This window comes from Alexandromys fortis, unplaced genomic scaffold, assembly GCF_014885135.2.
Source record: "Alexandromys fortis isolate MF-2015 unplaced genomic scaffold, M_Fortis_MF-2015_v1.1 scaffold_273, whole genome shotgun sequence".
Lineage (NCBI taxonomy): Eukaryota > Metazoa > Chordata > Mammalia > Rodentia > Cricetidae > Alexandromys > Alexandromys fortis.
The window spans coordinates 1,101,965-1,120,638 of NW_026068145.1; the positions used below are offsets into that span (position 1 = coordinate 1,101,965).

Genomic DNA, 18,674 nt, shown 5'->3' on the forward strand with positions numbered 1-18,674 from the left:
AGGGAACCTGAAGGGAGGCGAAAGCGCATGCGTCAGAGCCAACCATCGGCAGCCAAGGAGTCTTAATGAAGATGGGAGAGTTCCAGTGGGGTTGCTGACTGGGGTAAGGGCCTAGTAAGAGCCGATTCTGAGTTCTTTGAAGGGTCTAGCTCCTCTTCATCCAGTCCCCACGTAACACTATTATTGCTCCTTTATTCTGACTGTCTCCATGCAATCTGACTGTAATCGCAATTATTGTTTCAACTCTGCAAAGCAGATCTCACACACACAGAAAGGTCAAGAAACACTGTAGCCTGACACAGCACAGTTAATATGTTTCCAAGCTGGTATTCCAACCCCCAGTTGTCATCAGAACCTGTGTTCTTTTCTGCCACTACTCTACCTAACAGAATGCCCCCTTCTAACCCAAGCCTAGGGCTGGCAGAAACCATGTCTAAAGCCATCTACAACTTGAATTTTAGGTCGTCTTTGGCTCTACTTCCTTGAACAATGCAGGAACAGCTTTGTTGTTTCTAAAGGGGTTGGGGGCAGGTTCTGAGGTGATAGAAGGGTAGACATGGGTGCCGCCTTGGTGTGGCCTTTCCCTTCAAACCAGACTCCAAGAGCAGGGGTGGCCAGGAATCTGTTCAGTTCCCTCATAACCTTCAAGGCCTCCATGAAGCCACATGAGACGGCAAGACATCCCTTGTAGGCAGAGGACTCTCCCATCCCCAAAATGTTTCTGATGGAAGTAGACATGTAGTTCAGTGGTTAGAGCACTTGCTGCCCTTGCAGGAGACCCAGATTCAATCCCCTGCCCCCACATGACACCTCACAACCACCTAGAACTCTGATTTCAGAGGATTCAACACTCTCTTCTAGCCACAGCCGGCACTGTGCAGATGCAGGCACTCAAAACCATGTTTAAACTTATTTTATGTCTCAGTGTTTGCTTGCATGTATGTCTGTGCTTCTAACCACTGAGCCATCTCTCCAGTACCAATAAAATATTTTTAATTGGGCTGGGCGATGGTGGCGCCCGCCTTTAATCCCAGCACTCGGGAGGCAGAGGCAGGCGGATCTCTGTTCGAGACTAGCCTGGTCTACAGAGCTAGTTCCAGGACAGGCTCCAAAGCCACAGAGAAACCCTGTCTTGAAAAAAAAATATTTTTAATTATAAAAATAATAAATCTTTTGCTGGATGTGGTGGTGCATGCCTTAATCCCAGCACTCGGGAGGCAGAGGAAGGCAGATCTCTGTGACTTCGAGGCCAGCCTGGTCTACAAAGGGAGTTCCAGGACAGGCTCCAAAGCTACAGAGAAACCCTGTCTCGAAAAACCAAAAAAAAAAAAAAAAAAAAAAAAAAGAAATTAGCTATCTTCATTATAGAATCATCATTCAGATCTTTCATGTGCATTTTCTGGGCACACTTCAGATGCTTTCCTCCATGTCTCCCTAAGTTTTTCTAACCCCACAACTCAGACATTATCCCCGAGTTCCACCGTCGTAGGCTCCAATCCTGTGACATTGGGTCCCACAAAGTGTGTAGCCCACTTGGACTTGCAAAGCTCTTTTCTAACATTCATCACTGGGTGCTTTAACTCTGTCCTCAGAACCTAATAACCTATGCTAGGGCTCTAAACCTAAGAATTAAACTATTTCGAAACACCTACTGTATGCTAGACAACAGTGAACCTTTTGCTTAACCCTTGAAACAACACACCTCCAGGGCAAGTGTATACTTAACTCCACAAAAGAAACTGGTGGAGATGGAGAAAGCTGGTGACTTGTTGGGGTCTAATCCACGTTCTCAGAGGCTTTCAGGATGGGAGTTGACACAAGAGAAATAGGTCTTGTCCTCTTTGGAGGCCCCTGGGACTTGCTGAGTCACTTTGTCTCACCTGTTACTGCCAATCTTTGGGAAGGAGACATGACACCAGGGGGCAGAGAAGAAGGAGCTGACGGCAGAGGCAGAGGGGAAGGCAGGCTGGCCCATGGCTGAAGCCTCCATCCCAAAGCCGGGGGAAGAAGCAGAAGCCACACCTTGCCCCAGTGTCCTGCAGCTCGAAGAGCTCCTGAGGGCGGGGAGAGCCTCTTGCAGCCGTGTGGACGAAGTCTGGCCCAACCTTTTCATAGGAGATGCGTGAGTGGCTGCTGGCAGGGTTGTAGGAGTAAGTCAAGAAGAAACAATTCTAGAACTCTTTACAGCCGAGGTGGCTGAGAGGGAACAAGAACTAGTTGCTTCTGGTCCACCCCTGGCCAGGAATTTTCTCCCGACTCCCTAAGCACCGGGAGCTATTCAATGACCAGCTTCTAACAGCAGAGGGAGCTTGAGTGTTTTCGGTTTGTTTCTTGGGAAGGTCTGAGGGAGTTCCTGCCTGGGAGATCCCCGGGGTCTTCAGGCACGTCCTAGACAACTGGCCAGGCTGGGAAGCAATCACGTTTGGAATATGAGATGGAGTAACCACAGATCATAGTTCTGGTCCCAGCTTGCGTCCTGTAGACACTGAGTGGGTGGAGCAGCCTGACCTAGGATGAATCAGGAAAGGTGTCACTTCTAAATATTTGTAGATTAGTAGCAGGTATGACGTGGTGACCAAGTGACTCTAGATCATGTACGTGAGTCAGAGGACGTGTGGCAAGAAGGGAGGGGCAGCCAGTTCTCGGGGGCTGAAGCAATCTCTTCCTGGCTTTGGTGGGAGCAAGCTACCTAAGACAGCAAAAGGGACTTAAACATACCCCTGGCACTACCAGCTCTGCCAACAGAAAGTTCTGGGATGGAGAGTTGCAGGCCCAGCTCAGTGCAGATTAATTCTAGCTACCTTTCTACCCTTATACGCTCCCCAAATCGAGCCAGAGGCTCAGCCCACATCCAGTCTCCTTTCTGCCCTTCCCAGGGTGACAGCAAATAACCGCTTTGAGCTATGGAAGTTGGGGATCACCCATGTGCTGAACGCCGCCCATGGGGGACTCTACTGTCAGGGAGGCCCTGACTTCTACGGCAGCAGTGTGAGCTACCTGGGGGTACCAGCACAAGACCTCCCCGATTTCAATATCAGCACCTACTTCTCCTCAGCAGCTGACTTCATCCACCGTGCCCTCAACACACCTGGGGGTACGTGATACGGACTACATATTCGATTCTGCTCACTTGTGGGAAGGATAGCCAGTTTCCCTCCATCCTCAGCATCCCCCATCCCTGGTTTCTGCTTTGTTTGTTTCTCTTTTTTGTTGTTGTTTTAACAATATTCTGCTCTATCCCTCAGCATCTTAGCTAATGACATTGCTTCACAGATGGGGAAAGTTAGCTGGGCGGCGGTGGTGCACATCTTTAATCCCAGCACTTGGGAGACAGAGGTACATCTCTGTGAGTTCAAGACCACTTTGGTCTACAGATTGTATTCCAGGATAGCCAGGGCAACACAGAGAACCCATACCAAAAACAAACAAACAAACAAAAAACAGATCAGGTGGAGAAAGCCCAAATACCAAGGCATAATAAATATTAGCCGCCACGCAGCTGGAAACTAGATCTCGCAGTTGCCTGAACAGTTCTTACTCCACAACAGGCAGCCCTGGGAAAGCACCACATGGTACCCAGAGGTCTGCCCCAAAGTACCTCCAAATGAACAAAACAAAACACCCAGGATACAACAGGCCTTGAAAGGCCTCTGAGCCCTTACTGTATATTCATCTGGGGAAAGAGCCATGGCCCTCGCTCTGTAACCCTGGACAAGTCAGTGTCCTCCGGGGTTTCATTTCCTCATTGTTCTGTGATGAGGGATTGGGTCAGGGTCACGTTGCTTTGGAATAGCCAGAGCACTGTGACATCCTCTCTATCTTCATCTGCCCATCCATCACCTAGTCGTTATTCACTCCGCATCAGGGGAAGCACTGAATTCTAGGAAGCCAGACCTGCTCTTGTAGAACTGCTAATCAAACTGTGATGTGCTCTGAGCGTTGCTGACGTGAGAGGGCAGATGGACCCACGCGTCAGGGATTGGTCTCTGCGGCAGCTTCCCTAGGAACATGCAGACCGGACTAGCTGCTCGGTGGCTCAAGTGCTGTGTTTAGAGTGGTGAAGAAAGCTGATAGGGAAGCCCTGTCTGAGTGTGGCTTGATGGATGAGTAAGGGCTAGTCAGACCAAGATCAGAGGAAAGGTCAAAGGCCACGACAGCTCCAAGGCACCGAAAGTCTTCCTGTACTCATAGAGCTGAGGATCAAGGCAGGTTCAAAATGGCTAGTTCTCAGGGGCTTTTGTTTTGGTTTGTTTTTATTTTCGAGACCTCTGTGTTTTTCTAAGTAGCCCTAGCTGTCCTGAAACCAGTTCTGTGGAGCAGGCTGACTTTGAACTCAGAGATCTGCCTAGCCCTGCCTCCTGAGTACACCTCTGAGTGCTACCACTGCCTGGCCTCCAAGGCTTCTGTAAGTCACACTGAGGATTTGGACTGTAGTTCTACACAGGTGTTAGTCTCCTCTTGAAAGATCAGGAAACTGTGGCCCAGAAAGGCTGAGACACTTGCACAGGGCCCCATAATGCACCCACGGCAGGTTTTGGGGAATGGAATTTGTGCTTGGGTACCATCCCTTGGGTGGGCTGGCTGGTGGGAAGGAGTCAATCACCTGAAGTCTTTTTCTTCTCCAGCTAAGGTGCTCGTGCACTGTGTGGTGGGTGTGAGCCGCTCTGCCACACTGGTCCTGGCTTACCTCATGCTGCGTCAGCAGCTCTCCTTACGGCAGGCAGTCCTTGCGGTAAGTCAGCACCGATGGATCTTCCCCAACCGCGGCTTCCTCCGCCAGCTCCGCCAGCTGGACCAGCAACTGCGGGGTGCAGGCCAGAGCTAAGGAACCCGGTAAGGAAGGGCAAGGAGGCAAAGCTGAGTGTGGCTGGCAGTGAGAAATCAGCTGAGGACCCGGACGGGAAGCTGGTTGGCAGGGCCGCCTGCGGCTGGAGGTGTCCCTAGCTGCTAGGCCCCCTTGCCTGTCCAGGGCCTGCCAGGCCGTCCTCCCGCCTGAATTCTTTTTTTTTGTTTTTTTTTTTTTTTTTTTTTTTTTTTTTTTTTTTTTTTTTTTTTTCCGAGACAGGGTTTCTCTGTGGCTTTGGAGCCTGTCCTGGCACTAGCTCTGTAGACCAGGCTGGTCTTGAACTCACAGAGATCCGCCTGCCTCTGCCTCCCGAGTGCTGGGATTAAAGGCGTGCGCCACCACCGCCCGGCCCCGCCTGAATTCTTTAGCTCTCCAGAGAATAGAGAAAGGTGGAAGATGGCTTAGCAGGTAACAGCCCTTGCCACACAAGCATGAGGACCGGAGCCTGACTCTCCAGAAACTCACACAAGGCGATAGGAGACAGACAAATGAACCCCGGAACTTAATGAACCTGGTATATCAAGGGAAAAACACATCAACAACAACAAAACAAGATACCCTGTTTCAAACAAGGTAGATGACAAAGCATCAATGCCTGAAGTTGACCTCTGACCTTCACTTACACTGTGGTACTCAAATATTCAAACAAGTGTACACACATGGCCAGAGGGCGAGAGAGTAAAAGAGAGAGATGAGGAAGGACTGTTAGGGTTAAGAAGCCCTATGTGCTGTAGGGAAGGCCTCCCTACATGCTTTTGGGGCTACCCAGTCCCTCCTAAGAGCCTGTGAGACTTACCAAATTCCCAGCCAGCAGCAGAGCCAGTCCGGGCCCCCACACTTACTCTGCAGTGCACTAGTGTTAGTCACCAAGAGATGTGTCCCCCGCGATGGCAGGTCCACTGCTGTGCCGTCCCCTTTAGACAGGCACGAGAAATGCAACAACAGCAGATTTTGCGGCATGCCTCCGTCGCTCTACTTCCTTAGCCTGCAGTCTCAGACACCCTGGCCTCCAACCTCAACATCTCGCCCATCAGTCAGCTGGTCTGGGGGAAGTTGGTTGAACAGAGCTACACCATTGCCCAATTTGTAGAAATGACATCTACAAAATCGCCTCTGTCATGAGAGCCTCCAGAGACTCGCCGGACACAGGCTGTACAGCTGTGCCCAGCAACCCTGCAGCTGAGGCCTGTGCAGAGAGGCCACCTCTGTTCTCCTCGTTTCTCCTGGCACCTCTAGCCACTTGGTCTTGTACACAGAACTCAGGGTGAAGGAGGTTAGGTAATAGCTCTGGCCCCTGTGCTGACACACCCGTCAGTATAGGCCTTGCTTTGCCCGCCTGTAACGTGAAGGTTCTCTCTTCTCCAGAGTCAGTCGTTATCCTCAGCCACAAGGCTCTGCCACTTTGCCACTCTGGCTCTGGTCCTGGCCCTGTTGGCAGCCTTAGCCCAGGTGGATGCCCACAGGATGGAAAGGGCCCAGGGTGGGGCTCACCCTCGAACCTGCTGCTTCATCGGCTTCCTCCAGCATTCTGCACACCCTCACAGTTGCCGGCTTCAGTCTTCACAGGTGGGAGTGGGCTGTCAGCCAAGCTCTGAGGTTCTGGAACAGGGGTCCCCAAGGTCCCTGGTGGGCCAAGGAGGATGATTCTCAATGTTTTCTCCAGCTCTCCAGCAGTGGTTGAGTCTTAGCTCCTGGGAGTTTTGTGTATAGAAGGCTGAGGGAGTGTGTGTGTGGTAGGGCTGGGGATATTATGATATAGGTGTATGGCTAGGGCATCTGGATTAAAAGGAGAGGATTTAGTCTCAAATGCAGTGGGCTATCACTAGGCATACCCCTGGCATCCCTATCTTTGAGAAAGGGAGAGGGCCGTGGAGGGAAGAGCTGGTCCCAGATAAAGACTCTGAGCACAAGAGCCCGCTGGGTAGTCCTCTACATCTTTGTCTGTGTTACCTGCACTGCGTCTGCCAGACCTTAGTCCTGGGCTAGTTACCCCCAGATAGAGACTTCTAGGCCTGTGTGCTGATGTTCACCGTGTCACCTGTGTGTGCCTTGAGTGTCATCTCTGTCCTCAGCATATACCTTTTCAGCTCTTCTGCCCTTGTTTTGGGTAACCTTTGAAAGTCAAGGGAGTTGGAGGGGGTGTCTGTTTGTCTGTCTCCTTTGGATAGTGCTGGAATGGAACTCGGGGCTTCAACCACTACTGTTCCACTAAACAAACACCTCCAAGCCCTGAAGGGAGGTAGTTTTTTGTTTTGTTTTATGTGATTTTTTTTTAAAAACAGGATCTCCACTTTAGCCACTTCATGGCTTTCCTAGAACTCATTATATAGAACAGGCTGTCCTTGAACTTACAAAAATCTGTCTGCCTCCACCTAGGTGGTGCTAGGATTAAAGGCGTGCACCACCACACTCTGGCTCTAAAAGGAATTTTAAAGACGGTTTGCTTGATATTTCCTTCTCCCCGCCCGGCTACCTGGCACCACACAGCACAGGCAACCCCTCTGAGCTTCCCGTGTGCCTAACATTAAGACTGAGGCCTGGGACTGACCATTCCCTGGGACCAGTGGATGAATAGGGAGTGGCAAGGGGCAAGCAGAAGGGAGAGGACAGCATGCTTTATAATTAAACCCCAATCAAAAAATAGAAACAGCATCAAGTGTGCAGAGACAGGCGACTGGAAGCCGGCAGTCCACGTTGTCCGCCAGAGACGATTACAGCCTGGGCAGGATCTCCTCACAGGTGGGTGCAATGGCCCTAACCCAGGGGCCCCTGGGAATGCTGGGTAGTGGTGCCCAGAGCACCTCTGCCTATGTTATGTGTGTTGGGCAACTGTGAGGATTGGGTTGGAGGTCCAAATGGGCCAGAGGCTCAGAACCACTATGTGACCTTGGACCTACTACTTTATCTATCTGAGCCTCGGTTTTCTCAACAGAAAAGTGGGGATATCCATACTGCCTGCTTCCTGAGAGCACTCTGTGGACTCGGGAAGACGTGACTTCTGGGCTCTGTCTGGTCTGTAATGTGTTTCCTTAAGAAGCACAGAGATCCAGGGGAAACCTCTGCCGACAGTAGCGACCTCGCCACTCCATGGCTCTGCTGAGTCCTGAAAGAATGAGAGTGATTACAACGACAGAAATAACGTGATTCTCCATTCACGGGGCATCTCCCATGATGCACTGAGTCTAGGAGGCGTATATAGTTGATGATGTCATGGGCGTCTTCTTCCAGCAGCCCCCAGTGAAGATTCAGGCTCAGAGACTCTCACTCCGGCCCATCTTCCTCCAGGAGTGCAGGGATGCACGCTGGGCAGAGACCACCACAGGCCATCTGCCTGCCATGGTCCCCAAGGTCCCTTTCCCAGACTCCTCAATATTCTCTAGTGAGAACTCCATCATCCCCAGCTGGCCTGTACTCCCCTCAGGGAGAGGGGAGGCAGAGAGAGGACAGCAGAGGAGACCGGGAGGAACGTGTCCTGGGGTCACAGCAAACAACAGCCCTGTCCCCAGGCGGCCTGAAGCTGTGGGCGTACAGGGTGATATTCTAGAAGGCTGTGGGTCCTGGGAGAACATGGAGGAAGGCAGCGGAGAACACACTAGAGATGAGCGATACTGAGGCCAACAGAAAACAACTGTGTAGCCCTGTAAACAGCGGCAGTGTTTGCCCACAGGCAGCTGCTTGCTGAAGCTACAGGGAAGCAGAGGCCAGGTACCAACAGGGGGCAGCTAGCTCGAGTGTGAAGGAACAAGCCTGTTCTTACAGGACGGACGTTCAGCCATGTCTCATTTTGACATCGCCGAGATGTACAAGTCAGTGTCAAGTGGGGGCCTCCGTAAACTAAGAGGCAGCAAGAATCAAGGGAACTGAGTCCCTGGGCTGCCTTTGAGGGTAGGGGATAAATCTTAAGGGATGGATCCCTCAGTGGACCTGAGCTGTTAGCTGGGCTCCAGACACCCTGAGCACAAGAAGTAAGGCCCTAAGTATGACATGACAATGAGACCCTAAGTCGAAGAATAACCTTCCCTACAGATCTAGGTTAGACATGGAAGGCTACAAACTGCCTCTAAACCCCTGACATGATTCCTGGGGCACAGTTGTGCTGCCTGGCAGTCACTGGCCACCAGGGGGCAGCCTTACCCCATGCCAAATTTAGCAGGCCTGTGAGGGGCCTGTGGTTTTCCAAAATTCCTGTATGGTTCCACTCAGAGCTGGAGCAGTCTACATGGTGGCTCCAGACCAGAGTGACTGTTGGACTCCTCTGGACTCCGGGGGTCCCCTCCAACCCAGTGTCCTTTGGTCTGGCTTTACTTCATGTAGAATCACTCCTGTCTCTTACAGCCCACAAAATACCAGAGAATCCATAGAAGTCAGGCAACCCCACCAATCTTTCACATGAGGAGCTCAGGTCAAGACAGGAATGAAAACTTGCTTAGGTCACAGAATGTATCCTGGCCAAGTTTTAAGTCTGTTCTCTAGGTACCTCTTCAACTGGTCCCGCATCTTCAGGAGGGTTTTAGGGATGTATTTCTTCAGTGCCAGAGAAGGGCCACTGGTCAGTCCAAGCAGCCCAGGTTTGCTCTCCCCTACCCCCAGCCCCATTGGCTCGAGTGCATGGACCTGGAATTCTAGCCGCTTCACAGCGTCTGTGTTCTGGACGGAATCTGCCTTAGGACTGTTCCACTCACATGCAGAATCCCGCCCCTGCACCCAGTCCCCCATTCCTGGCCCCAGACCATGCCCTAGGTAGGTGGCAGGCCACTCAGCCTGCCCTGAGAGGTCAAAGTGAGGGATGAGGGAGAAAGCCCGGTCCTCACTTCCTCCCAGCTCACCATCCACCCGCTGGGTGAGCTTGGCCAAGCCAGTGGCCTCCTGGGTGCCTGTTTCCTTTTCCCGTCTTGGCACTGCCTACCAGAAGGAAAAGATGCTTTACCCAGTCTGTACCTTCTCTAGTTACTCTTTGAGGGAACCAGGGGAAGTTGGCCAAGATAGGTCCCCCTTCCCTCTACGGCACCAGGCCCAGATTCTGGTTCCTCTGACACCGCAGCTCTGCAGGGTCCCGGATGACCTGAGCCAGCTGACTCCAGACACAGCCCACCCCATCCGGGTGAGGCCTGCACAGCTGCACTGGCCCGAGTCACGGGGGTAAGGAGGAAAGCCTGGGGCCTGTAGGCAGATGTGTAGCTGAGCCCTGACAGGCCCCCTACAGGAGACATATATGTTGGTGACCACCCCCTGGCAATTGGAAGGTTTGGGGAAGGAACTGAAGTCACTTGGAAGTGGTTCTCAACCCCAGGGTTGTCTTTGAATGTCACTCAATTGACACTGGGCACCAGTGTCCCTCCGTGGAAAACGAGGGGCAGAGCATAAGTGAGACGTTCTGCATATGAGAGGCCCCAGCTCACCAGTGCCAGCCTATAGCTGACTACTCTGACCCTGGACAATGCTCCGATCAAGCACCTGGAAGTGGGGGTTTGAGGCCCAGACCTAAGGACAGCAGGGGTGGGGGATGAATTGCCTGGGTTTGGAGGGACATCCCGGGTGCTTTCTGAGAGCCTCAACCAGCCGGGGTTTCCAGTGGCTTAAGGTGTAAGGTCTGTACTGATTTGTCCTACAGAGGTTCCCAAGGCCAAAGTTTCTAACATCCACAGCCTCAGGAAAGGTCTACTTGGCGCCATGGCATTGACAAGGGAATTCTAGTTCTCCTTGTTCCCAGGGAACAGGTTCTAGGTTCTAGCCTCATTCAGCATAGCTGAGACTGGCCCCAAAGCCTCCCAGGGGCTCCTGTTACTGCTTCACAGCCCCCCCCCTGGCCACTGGATCCGTCCTTGGGGAGTCTGCTCCAGCAGCTGTCGTGGCCACTCTGTTCCAGGATGGACTCACTACAGAAGCAGGACCTTCGGAGGCCAAAGATTCATGGGGCGGTTCAGGTGTCCCCCTACCAGCCACCCACGCTGGCCTCGCTGCAGCGATTGCTGTGGGTCCGTCGGACCGCCACACTGACCCACATCAATGAAGTCTGGCCCAACCTTTTCTTGGGAGATGCGTAAGTGAGCCCCACGGAGGAGCTGGGGGGGGCAGAAGGGTGAGAGGCGGGACAAACCTCCTCCAGTTGGCATCTCTGCTTCTCAGCATCACCCACATTTGTCTTTCTTCTTATGTTTATTATGGCAATAGAACACCAGTAAGAAAAGATACAAAATACACACACAGTTTCATCTTTCAGAAACAAGGAGTTACTTATGCAAGTTCCCTTTCTCGTGGATAGCCACACTTTAATTGACATTTTTTTTTTTGACAAGGTGTCAAGTACCCCAAGTTGGCTTGAACTCCCTATATACCTGAGGACACCTCGAGCTTTTGACCCTCTAGCTTCTACCTCCAAAGTACTGGGATTGCAAGGGTACATCACCACGACTGTTTTATGCTAGAGATCAAACCCAAGGTGTATGCTAGGCAAATCTTTGCGCGTGCAAAGTAAGCACTCCAGTAATTAAGCTATGTGCCTAGCCTGTCTAAAATAACTATCATCATCATTGATATGAAATCTCACTAGTAGCCCTGTGTGTCCCAGAACTCACTAGAAGAACAGGCTGGCCTCACTAATAAAGATCCTCCTGCCTCTGCCATTTATTTATTTATTTATGTTTTTGTTTTTCGAGACAGGGTTTCTCTGTGGCTTTGGAGCCTGTCCTGGAACTAGCGCTGTAGACCAGGCTGGTCTCGAACTCACAGAGATCCTGCCTCTGCCAGAATGCTAGGATTAAAGGAGTGTGCCACCACCGCCCGGCCTTGCCTCTGCCTTTTAAATGTTGGGATTCAGTCGCGTGCTACCTTGCCAGTCTCATTGTTTTTTGTTTGTTTGTTTGTTTTGTTGTTGTTGTTTTCGAGACAGGGTTTCTCTGTAACTTTGGAGCCTGTCCTGGAACTAGCTCTGTAGACCAGGTTAGCCTTTGAACTCACAGAGATCCTCCCGCCTCTGCCTCCCTGAGTGCTGGGATTAAAGGAGTGTGCCACCACTGCCCTGCTCCCATTTTTGTTTTTGTTTGAGATAGGGTCTCACTATAACCTTGGCTAACCTGGAATTGTCTAGGTAGACTGTGCTAGTCTTGAACTTACAAGGCCTGTGCCACTGCGCCCCACCGAATCCCCTCCCTTTTCTCTCACTCCCACTAGTCTGGTTTTTTCCACCAGATAATCTTCTTCTGTTCTAGTGTCATATGTATGTAATGCATAAGTGATTTTCTGTAGCTATGTAAAACTTAGGACCCACAGTTGAGCAAATACATAGGATGCTCTCTGGGTCTGTGTGTATTATTTCACTTAATACAACTTCCATTTACACCCATCTCAAAAGCACTCTTTATTTTTCTTTCAAGCTTTACCACCTAAACAATATAGATGTGCCTTTTGTCTGCCTTCCCCCTCCCACCCTCGAGATAGGGTTTCTCTGTAGCTTTGGAGTTTGTCCTGGAACTAGCTCTTGTAGACCAGGCTGGTTTCAAACTCACAGAGATCTGCCTGCCTCTTCCTTGAATTGTTTTTTGTCTTGTGGGGCTAAAGAAATGGCTCAGCAGTTAAGAGCAATTACTGTTCTTGCAGAAGATCTGAGTTTGGTTCCCAGTGCCCATGTGGCAGATTACAACTCCAGATCCAGGGGATCTGATGCCCTCTTCTGACTTCCACAGGCCCCTTCATGCACATGGTGCACATAAACTCACAGGAGCACACACATACATATAAATTTAAAAGGAACTTTTTGTGTGTATGCACGTGTATATCTGTATGTATTCATGTGTGAATACATTTGCATACTTGCTACAGTGCATCTGTGGAGGTCAGAGAACACATTTTCGGTCTGTTGTCCATGGTTGTACATGCCTGGCTAGCCAGCCCATGAGCTTCTGGGACTTTTCTGTCTCCATCATCTGTCTCATTATAGGAGCCACGGTATTTCACAGACCCACACTACTGCATTTGGATTTGAACTTCAGGTCTTCACACCTGTGTGACAAACAGCCTATAGTGTGTGTGTTCGTGGACAGCATCATATGTTTAAAATTGTGTGACACAATGTTATCCTGTATGTAGCTATTATATAATAGTCCACTGTGTGACTAGACCATAAATTCTTCATTTGTGCTGACCCCACTTTAAACTACTATAGTGATCCAAGAGCTGTTTAGTAAAGGTGTCCTGGAAAAACACGAGTTTCCCAAGGTTTCTACAAGAGAGAAGGAGAGGCAGACAGACAGACAGACAGACAGACAGAGAGAAGAAAAACTTGTTTTTCCCTAAGACTTCTTAACTCTGAAGTGGGCTGGAGAGCTGACTCAACAACAGGTGAGAGCACTGGCTGCTTTCCAGAGGTCCCGAGTTCAGTTCCCAGCACCCACAGGGAGCTCACAACTGTTGTCCCATGGGATCCGATGCTCTCTTCTGATGTGCAGCTGGACATGCAGAAAAGACCTACATATACACGCAAATACATCTTTAGGATTAATTAAAGCATGGATTAATATTCCTCTTTCCACAGAGATAAAAATCCTTGTAGAATTTTTAAAAAATATGTGCTTTTTCACAGTTCTATTTTGGGTAAAAATGCCATCACTTTCAGTACTGTTTTGAGATGAGCTTTCCACATGACGCCTACTACATGGTTAAAAATTCTTAGAGCATTCTGCCTTATCTCTTGTATTTTCACAGGTTCCTGATGAAACGTAAACATCTCCCCTTGTTTACCTGCATTTGCCATATTTTAGTGATTCATGGCATTTCATAATTTATCCACACAGGAATTTGCTTCACGCAAGGGGTGTGTGCCACATCCCCCAGTGGGTATCCAAAACTGAAGACAGTGTCAAATGCTCACAATATAGGCTGGCTTTTTTTCCTACTGATAATAAATACCTTTGTAAAATTTAGTTTGTAAGTTAGATTAAGAAAGTAACACTGATAATAACAAGACAGCAATTACTGTATTAAGTAAGGGCTAATTGAACACAGGTCTGTGATACTGTGACAGTTAATTTTATAACTGAGAAAGCTTCTCAACAATTAAAGTAGCTTACGAAAGGGTAAGTCTTGTCCTTGTTCTAGCTTCATAAAACATTGACCAAAGCCTGCTTGAGGAGGAAAGACTTTCTTTGGATTACAGATACAGTTGGCTGTCAGTAGAAGCCCAGGCAGGAGCTGAAGCAGAAGCCGTGGAGGAACACTGCCTATGACCTGCTCCCTCTGGCTTTCTCAGCTGCCTTTCTTCTACAGCCAGGCCAGGGACTGCACCATCCAAGGTGGGCTGCATCCTCTTATATCAATTAGCAACTGAAAATGCCCCAGAGACATGTTCCTCAGCCAGCCAGGGTGGCAGTTCCTCAATTGAGTTCCTCTACGTAGATCGGTAAAGTTGACAAATACCACCGCTAGCCCTGGCAGCCTTGGGCACAACATGGCAGGACAGTGTAAAACTTAAAATCTATTCATTGTTTACTTATAAACTTAAAAAAACATTTTGAAGCCACAGTTGACTGTGGGTAAATGAAACTGTGAAAAGTAAAACCACAGATGAAAGGTTTGCTGTACCATACTTTATAACCTATTATAAAGTAATTAAGTTCATTTTCTGTCAAAAAATAAGTGCTCTGGGCTGGAGAGATGGCTCAGAGGTTAAGAGCATTGCCTGCTCTTCCAAAGGTCCTGAGTTCAATTCCCAGCAACCACATGGTGGCTCACAACCATCTGTAAAGAGGTCTGGTGCCCTCTTCTGGCCAGCAGGCATACACACAGACAGAATATTGTATACATAAATAAATAAATATTAAAAAAAAAAAAGTGCTCAACTGGGCACTGGTGGCACATGCCTTTAATCCCAGCACTAAGGAGTTAGAGGCAGGAGGATCTCTGTGAGGTCGAGGCCAGCCTGGTCTACAGAGTAAGTTCCAGGACAGGCAGGGCTATACAGAAAAACCCTGTCTTAAAAAAAAAAAAATTTCTTTCCTAATATTTCAGTTTTAAATACCACTAAATTCATCTTCTATACTGTCTTTTGGCACATTTTGAATTCTTCCTTTTAATCTGTTCTTAGAAGAAAGTGTTTACACAAAGTCTACACACATCTCTAAAGCTTTGGATGCGTGTAGCTAAACATCCCTCCAGGAAGTTCCCCAGGGTAAAGGTCTAGAGCAGTGCTTCTCAACCTGTGGGCCACGACCCCTTCACAGGGGTCGCATAGAGGACAACCTGCTTATCAGATGTTTACATTATGTTTCATAACAGTAGCAAAATTACAGTTATAAAGTAGCAGCAAAATAACTTTCTGGTTGGGGGTCACCATGGACTGTATTAAAGGGTCGCAGCCTTAGTCAGGGTGAGAAGCGCTGCGTGAGGGTATTGCCCTCGTCAGAGAAGTTCGCGGTCCAGAACAGAGGCGTGAGGTACACCTTCACCCCCTAACTTCTCATGTGCCCTTCCTCCAGGTATGCTGCCCGAGACAAGAATCGTCTTATCCAACTGGGCATCACCCATGTTGTGAATGTCGCTGCGGGCAAATTTCAGGTGGACACCGGTGCCAAGTTTTATCGCGGAACACCTCTGGAGTACTATGGCATTGAAGCTGATGATAATCCCTTCTTTGACCTCAGTGTCTACTTTCTGCCTGTTGCTCGATACATCAGAGATGCCCTCAACACTCCCCGAAGTAAGCTGCTGGGGACGGGACTGGGCAGGTTGGGGTCAGGGTGGGATGAGGCGGCACAGGTGGGTAGGGAGCCTGTGGCACCAACCCCAGCAGCGACCATCCCACGCTAAGGAACAGGTGCCTCTCACCATTTAATGAGCATACCGTGGAGCCTGCCAGCTGCAGATAGGGCTATGATTCAGCATGGGGGCTGGAGAGATGGTCCAGGTGTACGGTGCTTGCTGTGCACCATGAGGATCGTCAGTCACTCCCTGGAACCTACATGAAAAAGGCAGGCATGGGAATGTGTGCTCGTCATCCCAGTGTTAGGGAGATGAAAATCAGGATATCCGAGTGAGGTTCACTGGCAGGGCAGCCTAGCCAGGAAGAGACCCTGTCTCAAAAAACCAAGGTAGACAGAGCCTGAGGAGCAACCAACACAGCTGACTTCTGGCCTTGACATGCATGTGAACACATATGCATACACACCTATACACTCGTGTGTACCACCACATCAACACACACACACACAATCATTATGGTCACTAGTATAACTATAGCCTTTAGAAACAGGCCTTCCCATTAGGCAGAAATCATAACACCTAGCAAAGACTCAGAAAACATAAGTAGGTACAAGGCTTCATGGGTTATAGAGAGAGACAGAGAGAGAGAGAGAGAGAGAGAGAGAGAGAGAGAGAGANGAGAGAGAGAGAGAGAGGAGAGAGAGGAGAGAGAGAGAGAGAGCAGACTGAGGGGAAAGGAAGAGGGTATTCCCTGTGATGTAAATCCAAGGGGCTCTGGAAGTTTGGTGACCCTCTCCTAGAGTTGCAATGGCTATCAGAGGATGCCTCTCTGGGCCAAAAGAGGGGACCCAGGTGCTCATGTTAGCCCTACACTAAATTGCTGTGTGACCTTGAGCCTCCCTTGCCCCATTAGACAATGAGGACAATGTCCGGTTTCCAGGGTGTTGGGACAGGTGGACAGAAGGGATGACAAAGGTGAGGTGGGTGCAGGTGGCTAATGCTAGTTGGGTCTTCCTACAGACCGCGTGCTGGTCCACTGCGCCATGGGGGTAAGCCGCTCGGCCACCATTGTCCTGGCCTTCCTCATGATCTGCGAGAACATGACGCTGGTGGATGCCATCCAGACGGTGCAGGCCCACCGAGATATCTGCCCTAACTCGGGCTTTCTCCGACAACTCCAGGTTCTGGACAACAGGCTGAGGCGGGAAACGGGGCAGCTCTGACTCAGGGGGCGCCTGAAGCCCTGACCCCTCCATCCAGCGTGGTCCAACCTGACATGCCTGGCTCTGGGGATGACAGTCTCTGCTGTTTCCAGAGACACTGACATGTTACCATCAAGTCACGGCTCCACTGAGGCAGAGGCGGGGCTGGCTGGGTGGCACTTTGAGCAGGTGGAGTCCCTGACCCAATACAGAAATTCTTTATGCCGAAGAAAATTCAGTCTGTCTCTATAATAAAAGGTTCATCATAATAAAGGATGTGTGTGAGACAATGGCTTTATTGTCACGAAGGCCAGGAGCCTAAGGATGGCTTGCTGGTTCTGACTCAGCAGCCTGGTGGAGGGAGGAGCCTGAGGGTGTGACAAGGCTCCCTGAGGAGAGAGTGTAGGAGGGGATGAGTTAGTGATAGTGTTCTGTTTCAGGAGTAAGTGTGATGCGGCGCTGGGGACTGGGCAGTTTCTCCCTCATCCTGTCCCTTTCATACTCTCACCCATGGCTAAATTCCAAGGGTCACATCCTTTCTGGGCCAGGCCAAAATTCACTTTTGGGGGTCAGCAAGATGGCTCATCAAGTAAAAGTGTCTGTAGCGCGAGCCCTGACAACCTGAGATCAGTCTCCACCTTATAAAGGAGAGAATGGGCTCCGTGACGGTGTCTTCTGACCTCCACATTCGTGCCATGGCAGCATACACACCATAACACAGCATGCTGCACACAGAAATAGTAAAGCAAGAGAAGTTTACTTTAAAATAAAGCGACTTAAGGTCCAGTGCTACCAAACCTGAGGGCTTGAGTTCAGTCCCTGGGACCCACAGGCAGAGAGAGCGAAGCATCTCCCACTAACTGTCCTCTCACCGCCACACACTTACTGTGGCATGAATGCACTGCCTCCAAAACACAAGTGTACGAACACCAGTGAACAGTCTGAAAAACTCATTGAAAAACTCACTGCTGGTGCGGGGGCTGCAGTGCAGTGGCCCGCACTTGCCTGGTATACATAAACCTCTGGGTTTGATCCACGATGCCATGAATAACAAAGCAGCAAGCTTATGCCCTAACCTTGTGAATTCAAGGCCAGCCTAGATGACATAGTAGCTTCCAGGCCAGGGGCTAGGGATGTAGCTCAGGAGAGTGCTTGCCTAGTGTGCACAGGCTCTAGGTTTGGTCCTCATGTCTTAATTAAGGTTTCTATTGCTGTAAAGAGACACCGTGACCATGCAGCTCTTCTAAAGGAATATATGTAATTGGGGCTGGATTACAGTTTCTGAGGTTTAGCCCATTGTTGTCATGGCAAGGAGCATGGTGGCATGCAGGCAGACGTGGTGCTGGAGAGCTGGCTTAGAGCTCTACATCGGGATTGGTGGGCAGCAGGAAGAGAGAGCGGCACTGGGCCTGGCTTGAGCATTTGAAGTCTCAGAGCCTACCCCCAGTGACGCATTTCCTCTAAGGTCACACTCCAACAAGGCCACAGCTAAAAGTTTCACTTCCTATGCACTTATGCACCATTTTCATTCAAATCATCACATCCGGTATGACATAAACCATGTGTGCACATGTCTCAGCCATGTAATCCCAGCACTTGGAAGATAGAGGCAGAAATATCAGAAGTTCAAGGTCATCCCCAGTACTAGTGAGTTTGAGGCCAGCCTGGGCTACATGAGAAAAGGAAGAAGATAGGACAGAAAGATCCCCTTGGGTTCCTCACTGGTAAACAGCACAGTCCTGGCCTGGTTTTGAGGGTGAAATGATAAGTTTTTCCCCTCGTCTCTGGCTGTTCCCGCTTGTCCCATGCTTTCTCTGTCTGACCCTAACAAAGAGTATGAAGATTTCTCCAGGTTCTGGCCCCTTGCCTCCCTGATGCTCCTACATTTTTGTGTCAAATACCTGATAGAAGCTACTTAAAGAAGGACGTCATTA

The 18,674-nt window shown here is 49.9% G+C and overlaps 1 protein-coding gene across 7 annotated transcripts; it reads left to right on the plus strand.

Annotated features, from left to right (window-relative positions):
- Window position 1: 1 nt before the first annotated feature.
- On the plus strand, window positions 2–17,007 carry Dusp13a (dual specificity phosphatase 13A). 7 transcript variants are annotated; one of them, XM_050126930.1, is made up of 9 exons: window positions 26–103; window positions 1,905–2,122; window positions 2,877–3,094; window positions 4,626–4,732; window positions 6,212–6,412; window positions 7,491–7,585; window positions 10,713–10,886; window positions 15,316–15,536; window positions 16,559–17,007. In XM_050126930.1, exons 2-9 carry the CDS (start codon window positions 1,974–1,976, stop codon window positions 16,759–16,761), a joined length of 1,368 nt encoding a protein of 455 aa, XP_049982887.1. In that variant the 5' UTR covers window positions 26–103; window positions 1,905–1,973; the 3' UTR covers window positions 16,762–17,007. The 7 variants fall into 7 exon arrangements, with proteins under 7 accessions (XP_049982890.1, XP_049982891.1, XP_049982893.1 ...); XM_050126933.1 differs by lacking the exon at window positions 1,905–2,122 and having other exon boundaries at window positions 2–103; XM_050126934.1 differs by lacking the exons at window positions 1,905–2,122; window positions 2,877–3,094 and having other exon boundaries at window positions 2–103.
- Window positions 17,008–18,674: the final 1,667 nt, after the last annotated feature.

Bases quoted from the DNA above. Each gene is read 5' to 3' on its own strand.
- Dusp13a (XM_050126930.1), top strand. From the start codon at position 1,974: ATGGCTGAAGCCTCCATCCCAAAGCCGGGGGAAGAAGCAGAAGCCACA. The intron at 3,095-4,625 runs GTACGTGATACG...TTTCTTCTCCAG, and splicing joins TGCCCTCAACACACCTGGGG to CTAAGGTGCTCGTGCACTGT. The intron at 15,537-16,558 runs GTAAGCTGCTGG...GTCTTCCTACAG, and splicing joins TGCCCTCAACACTCCCCGAA to ACCGCGTGCTGGTCCACTGC.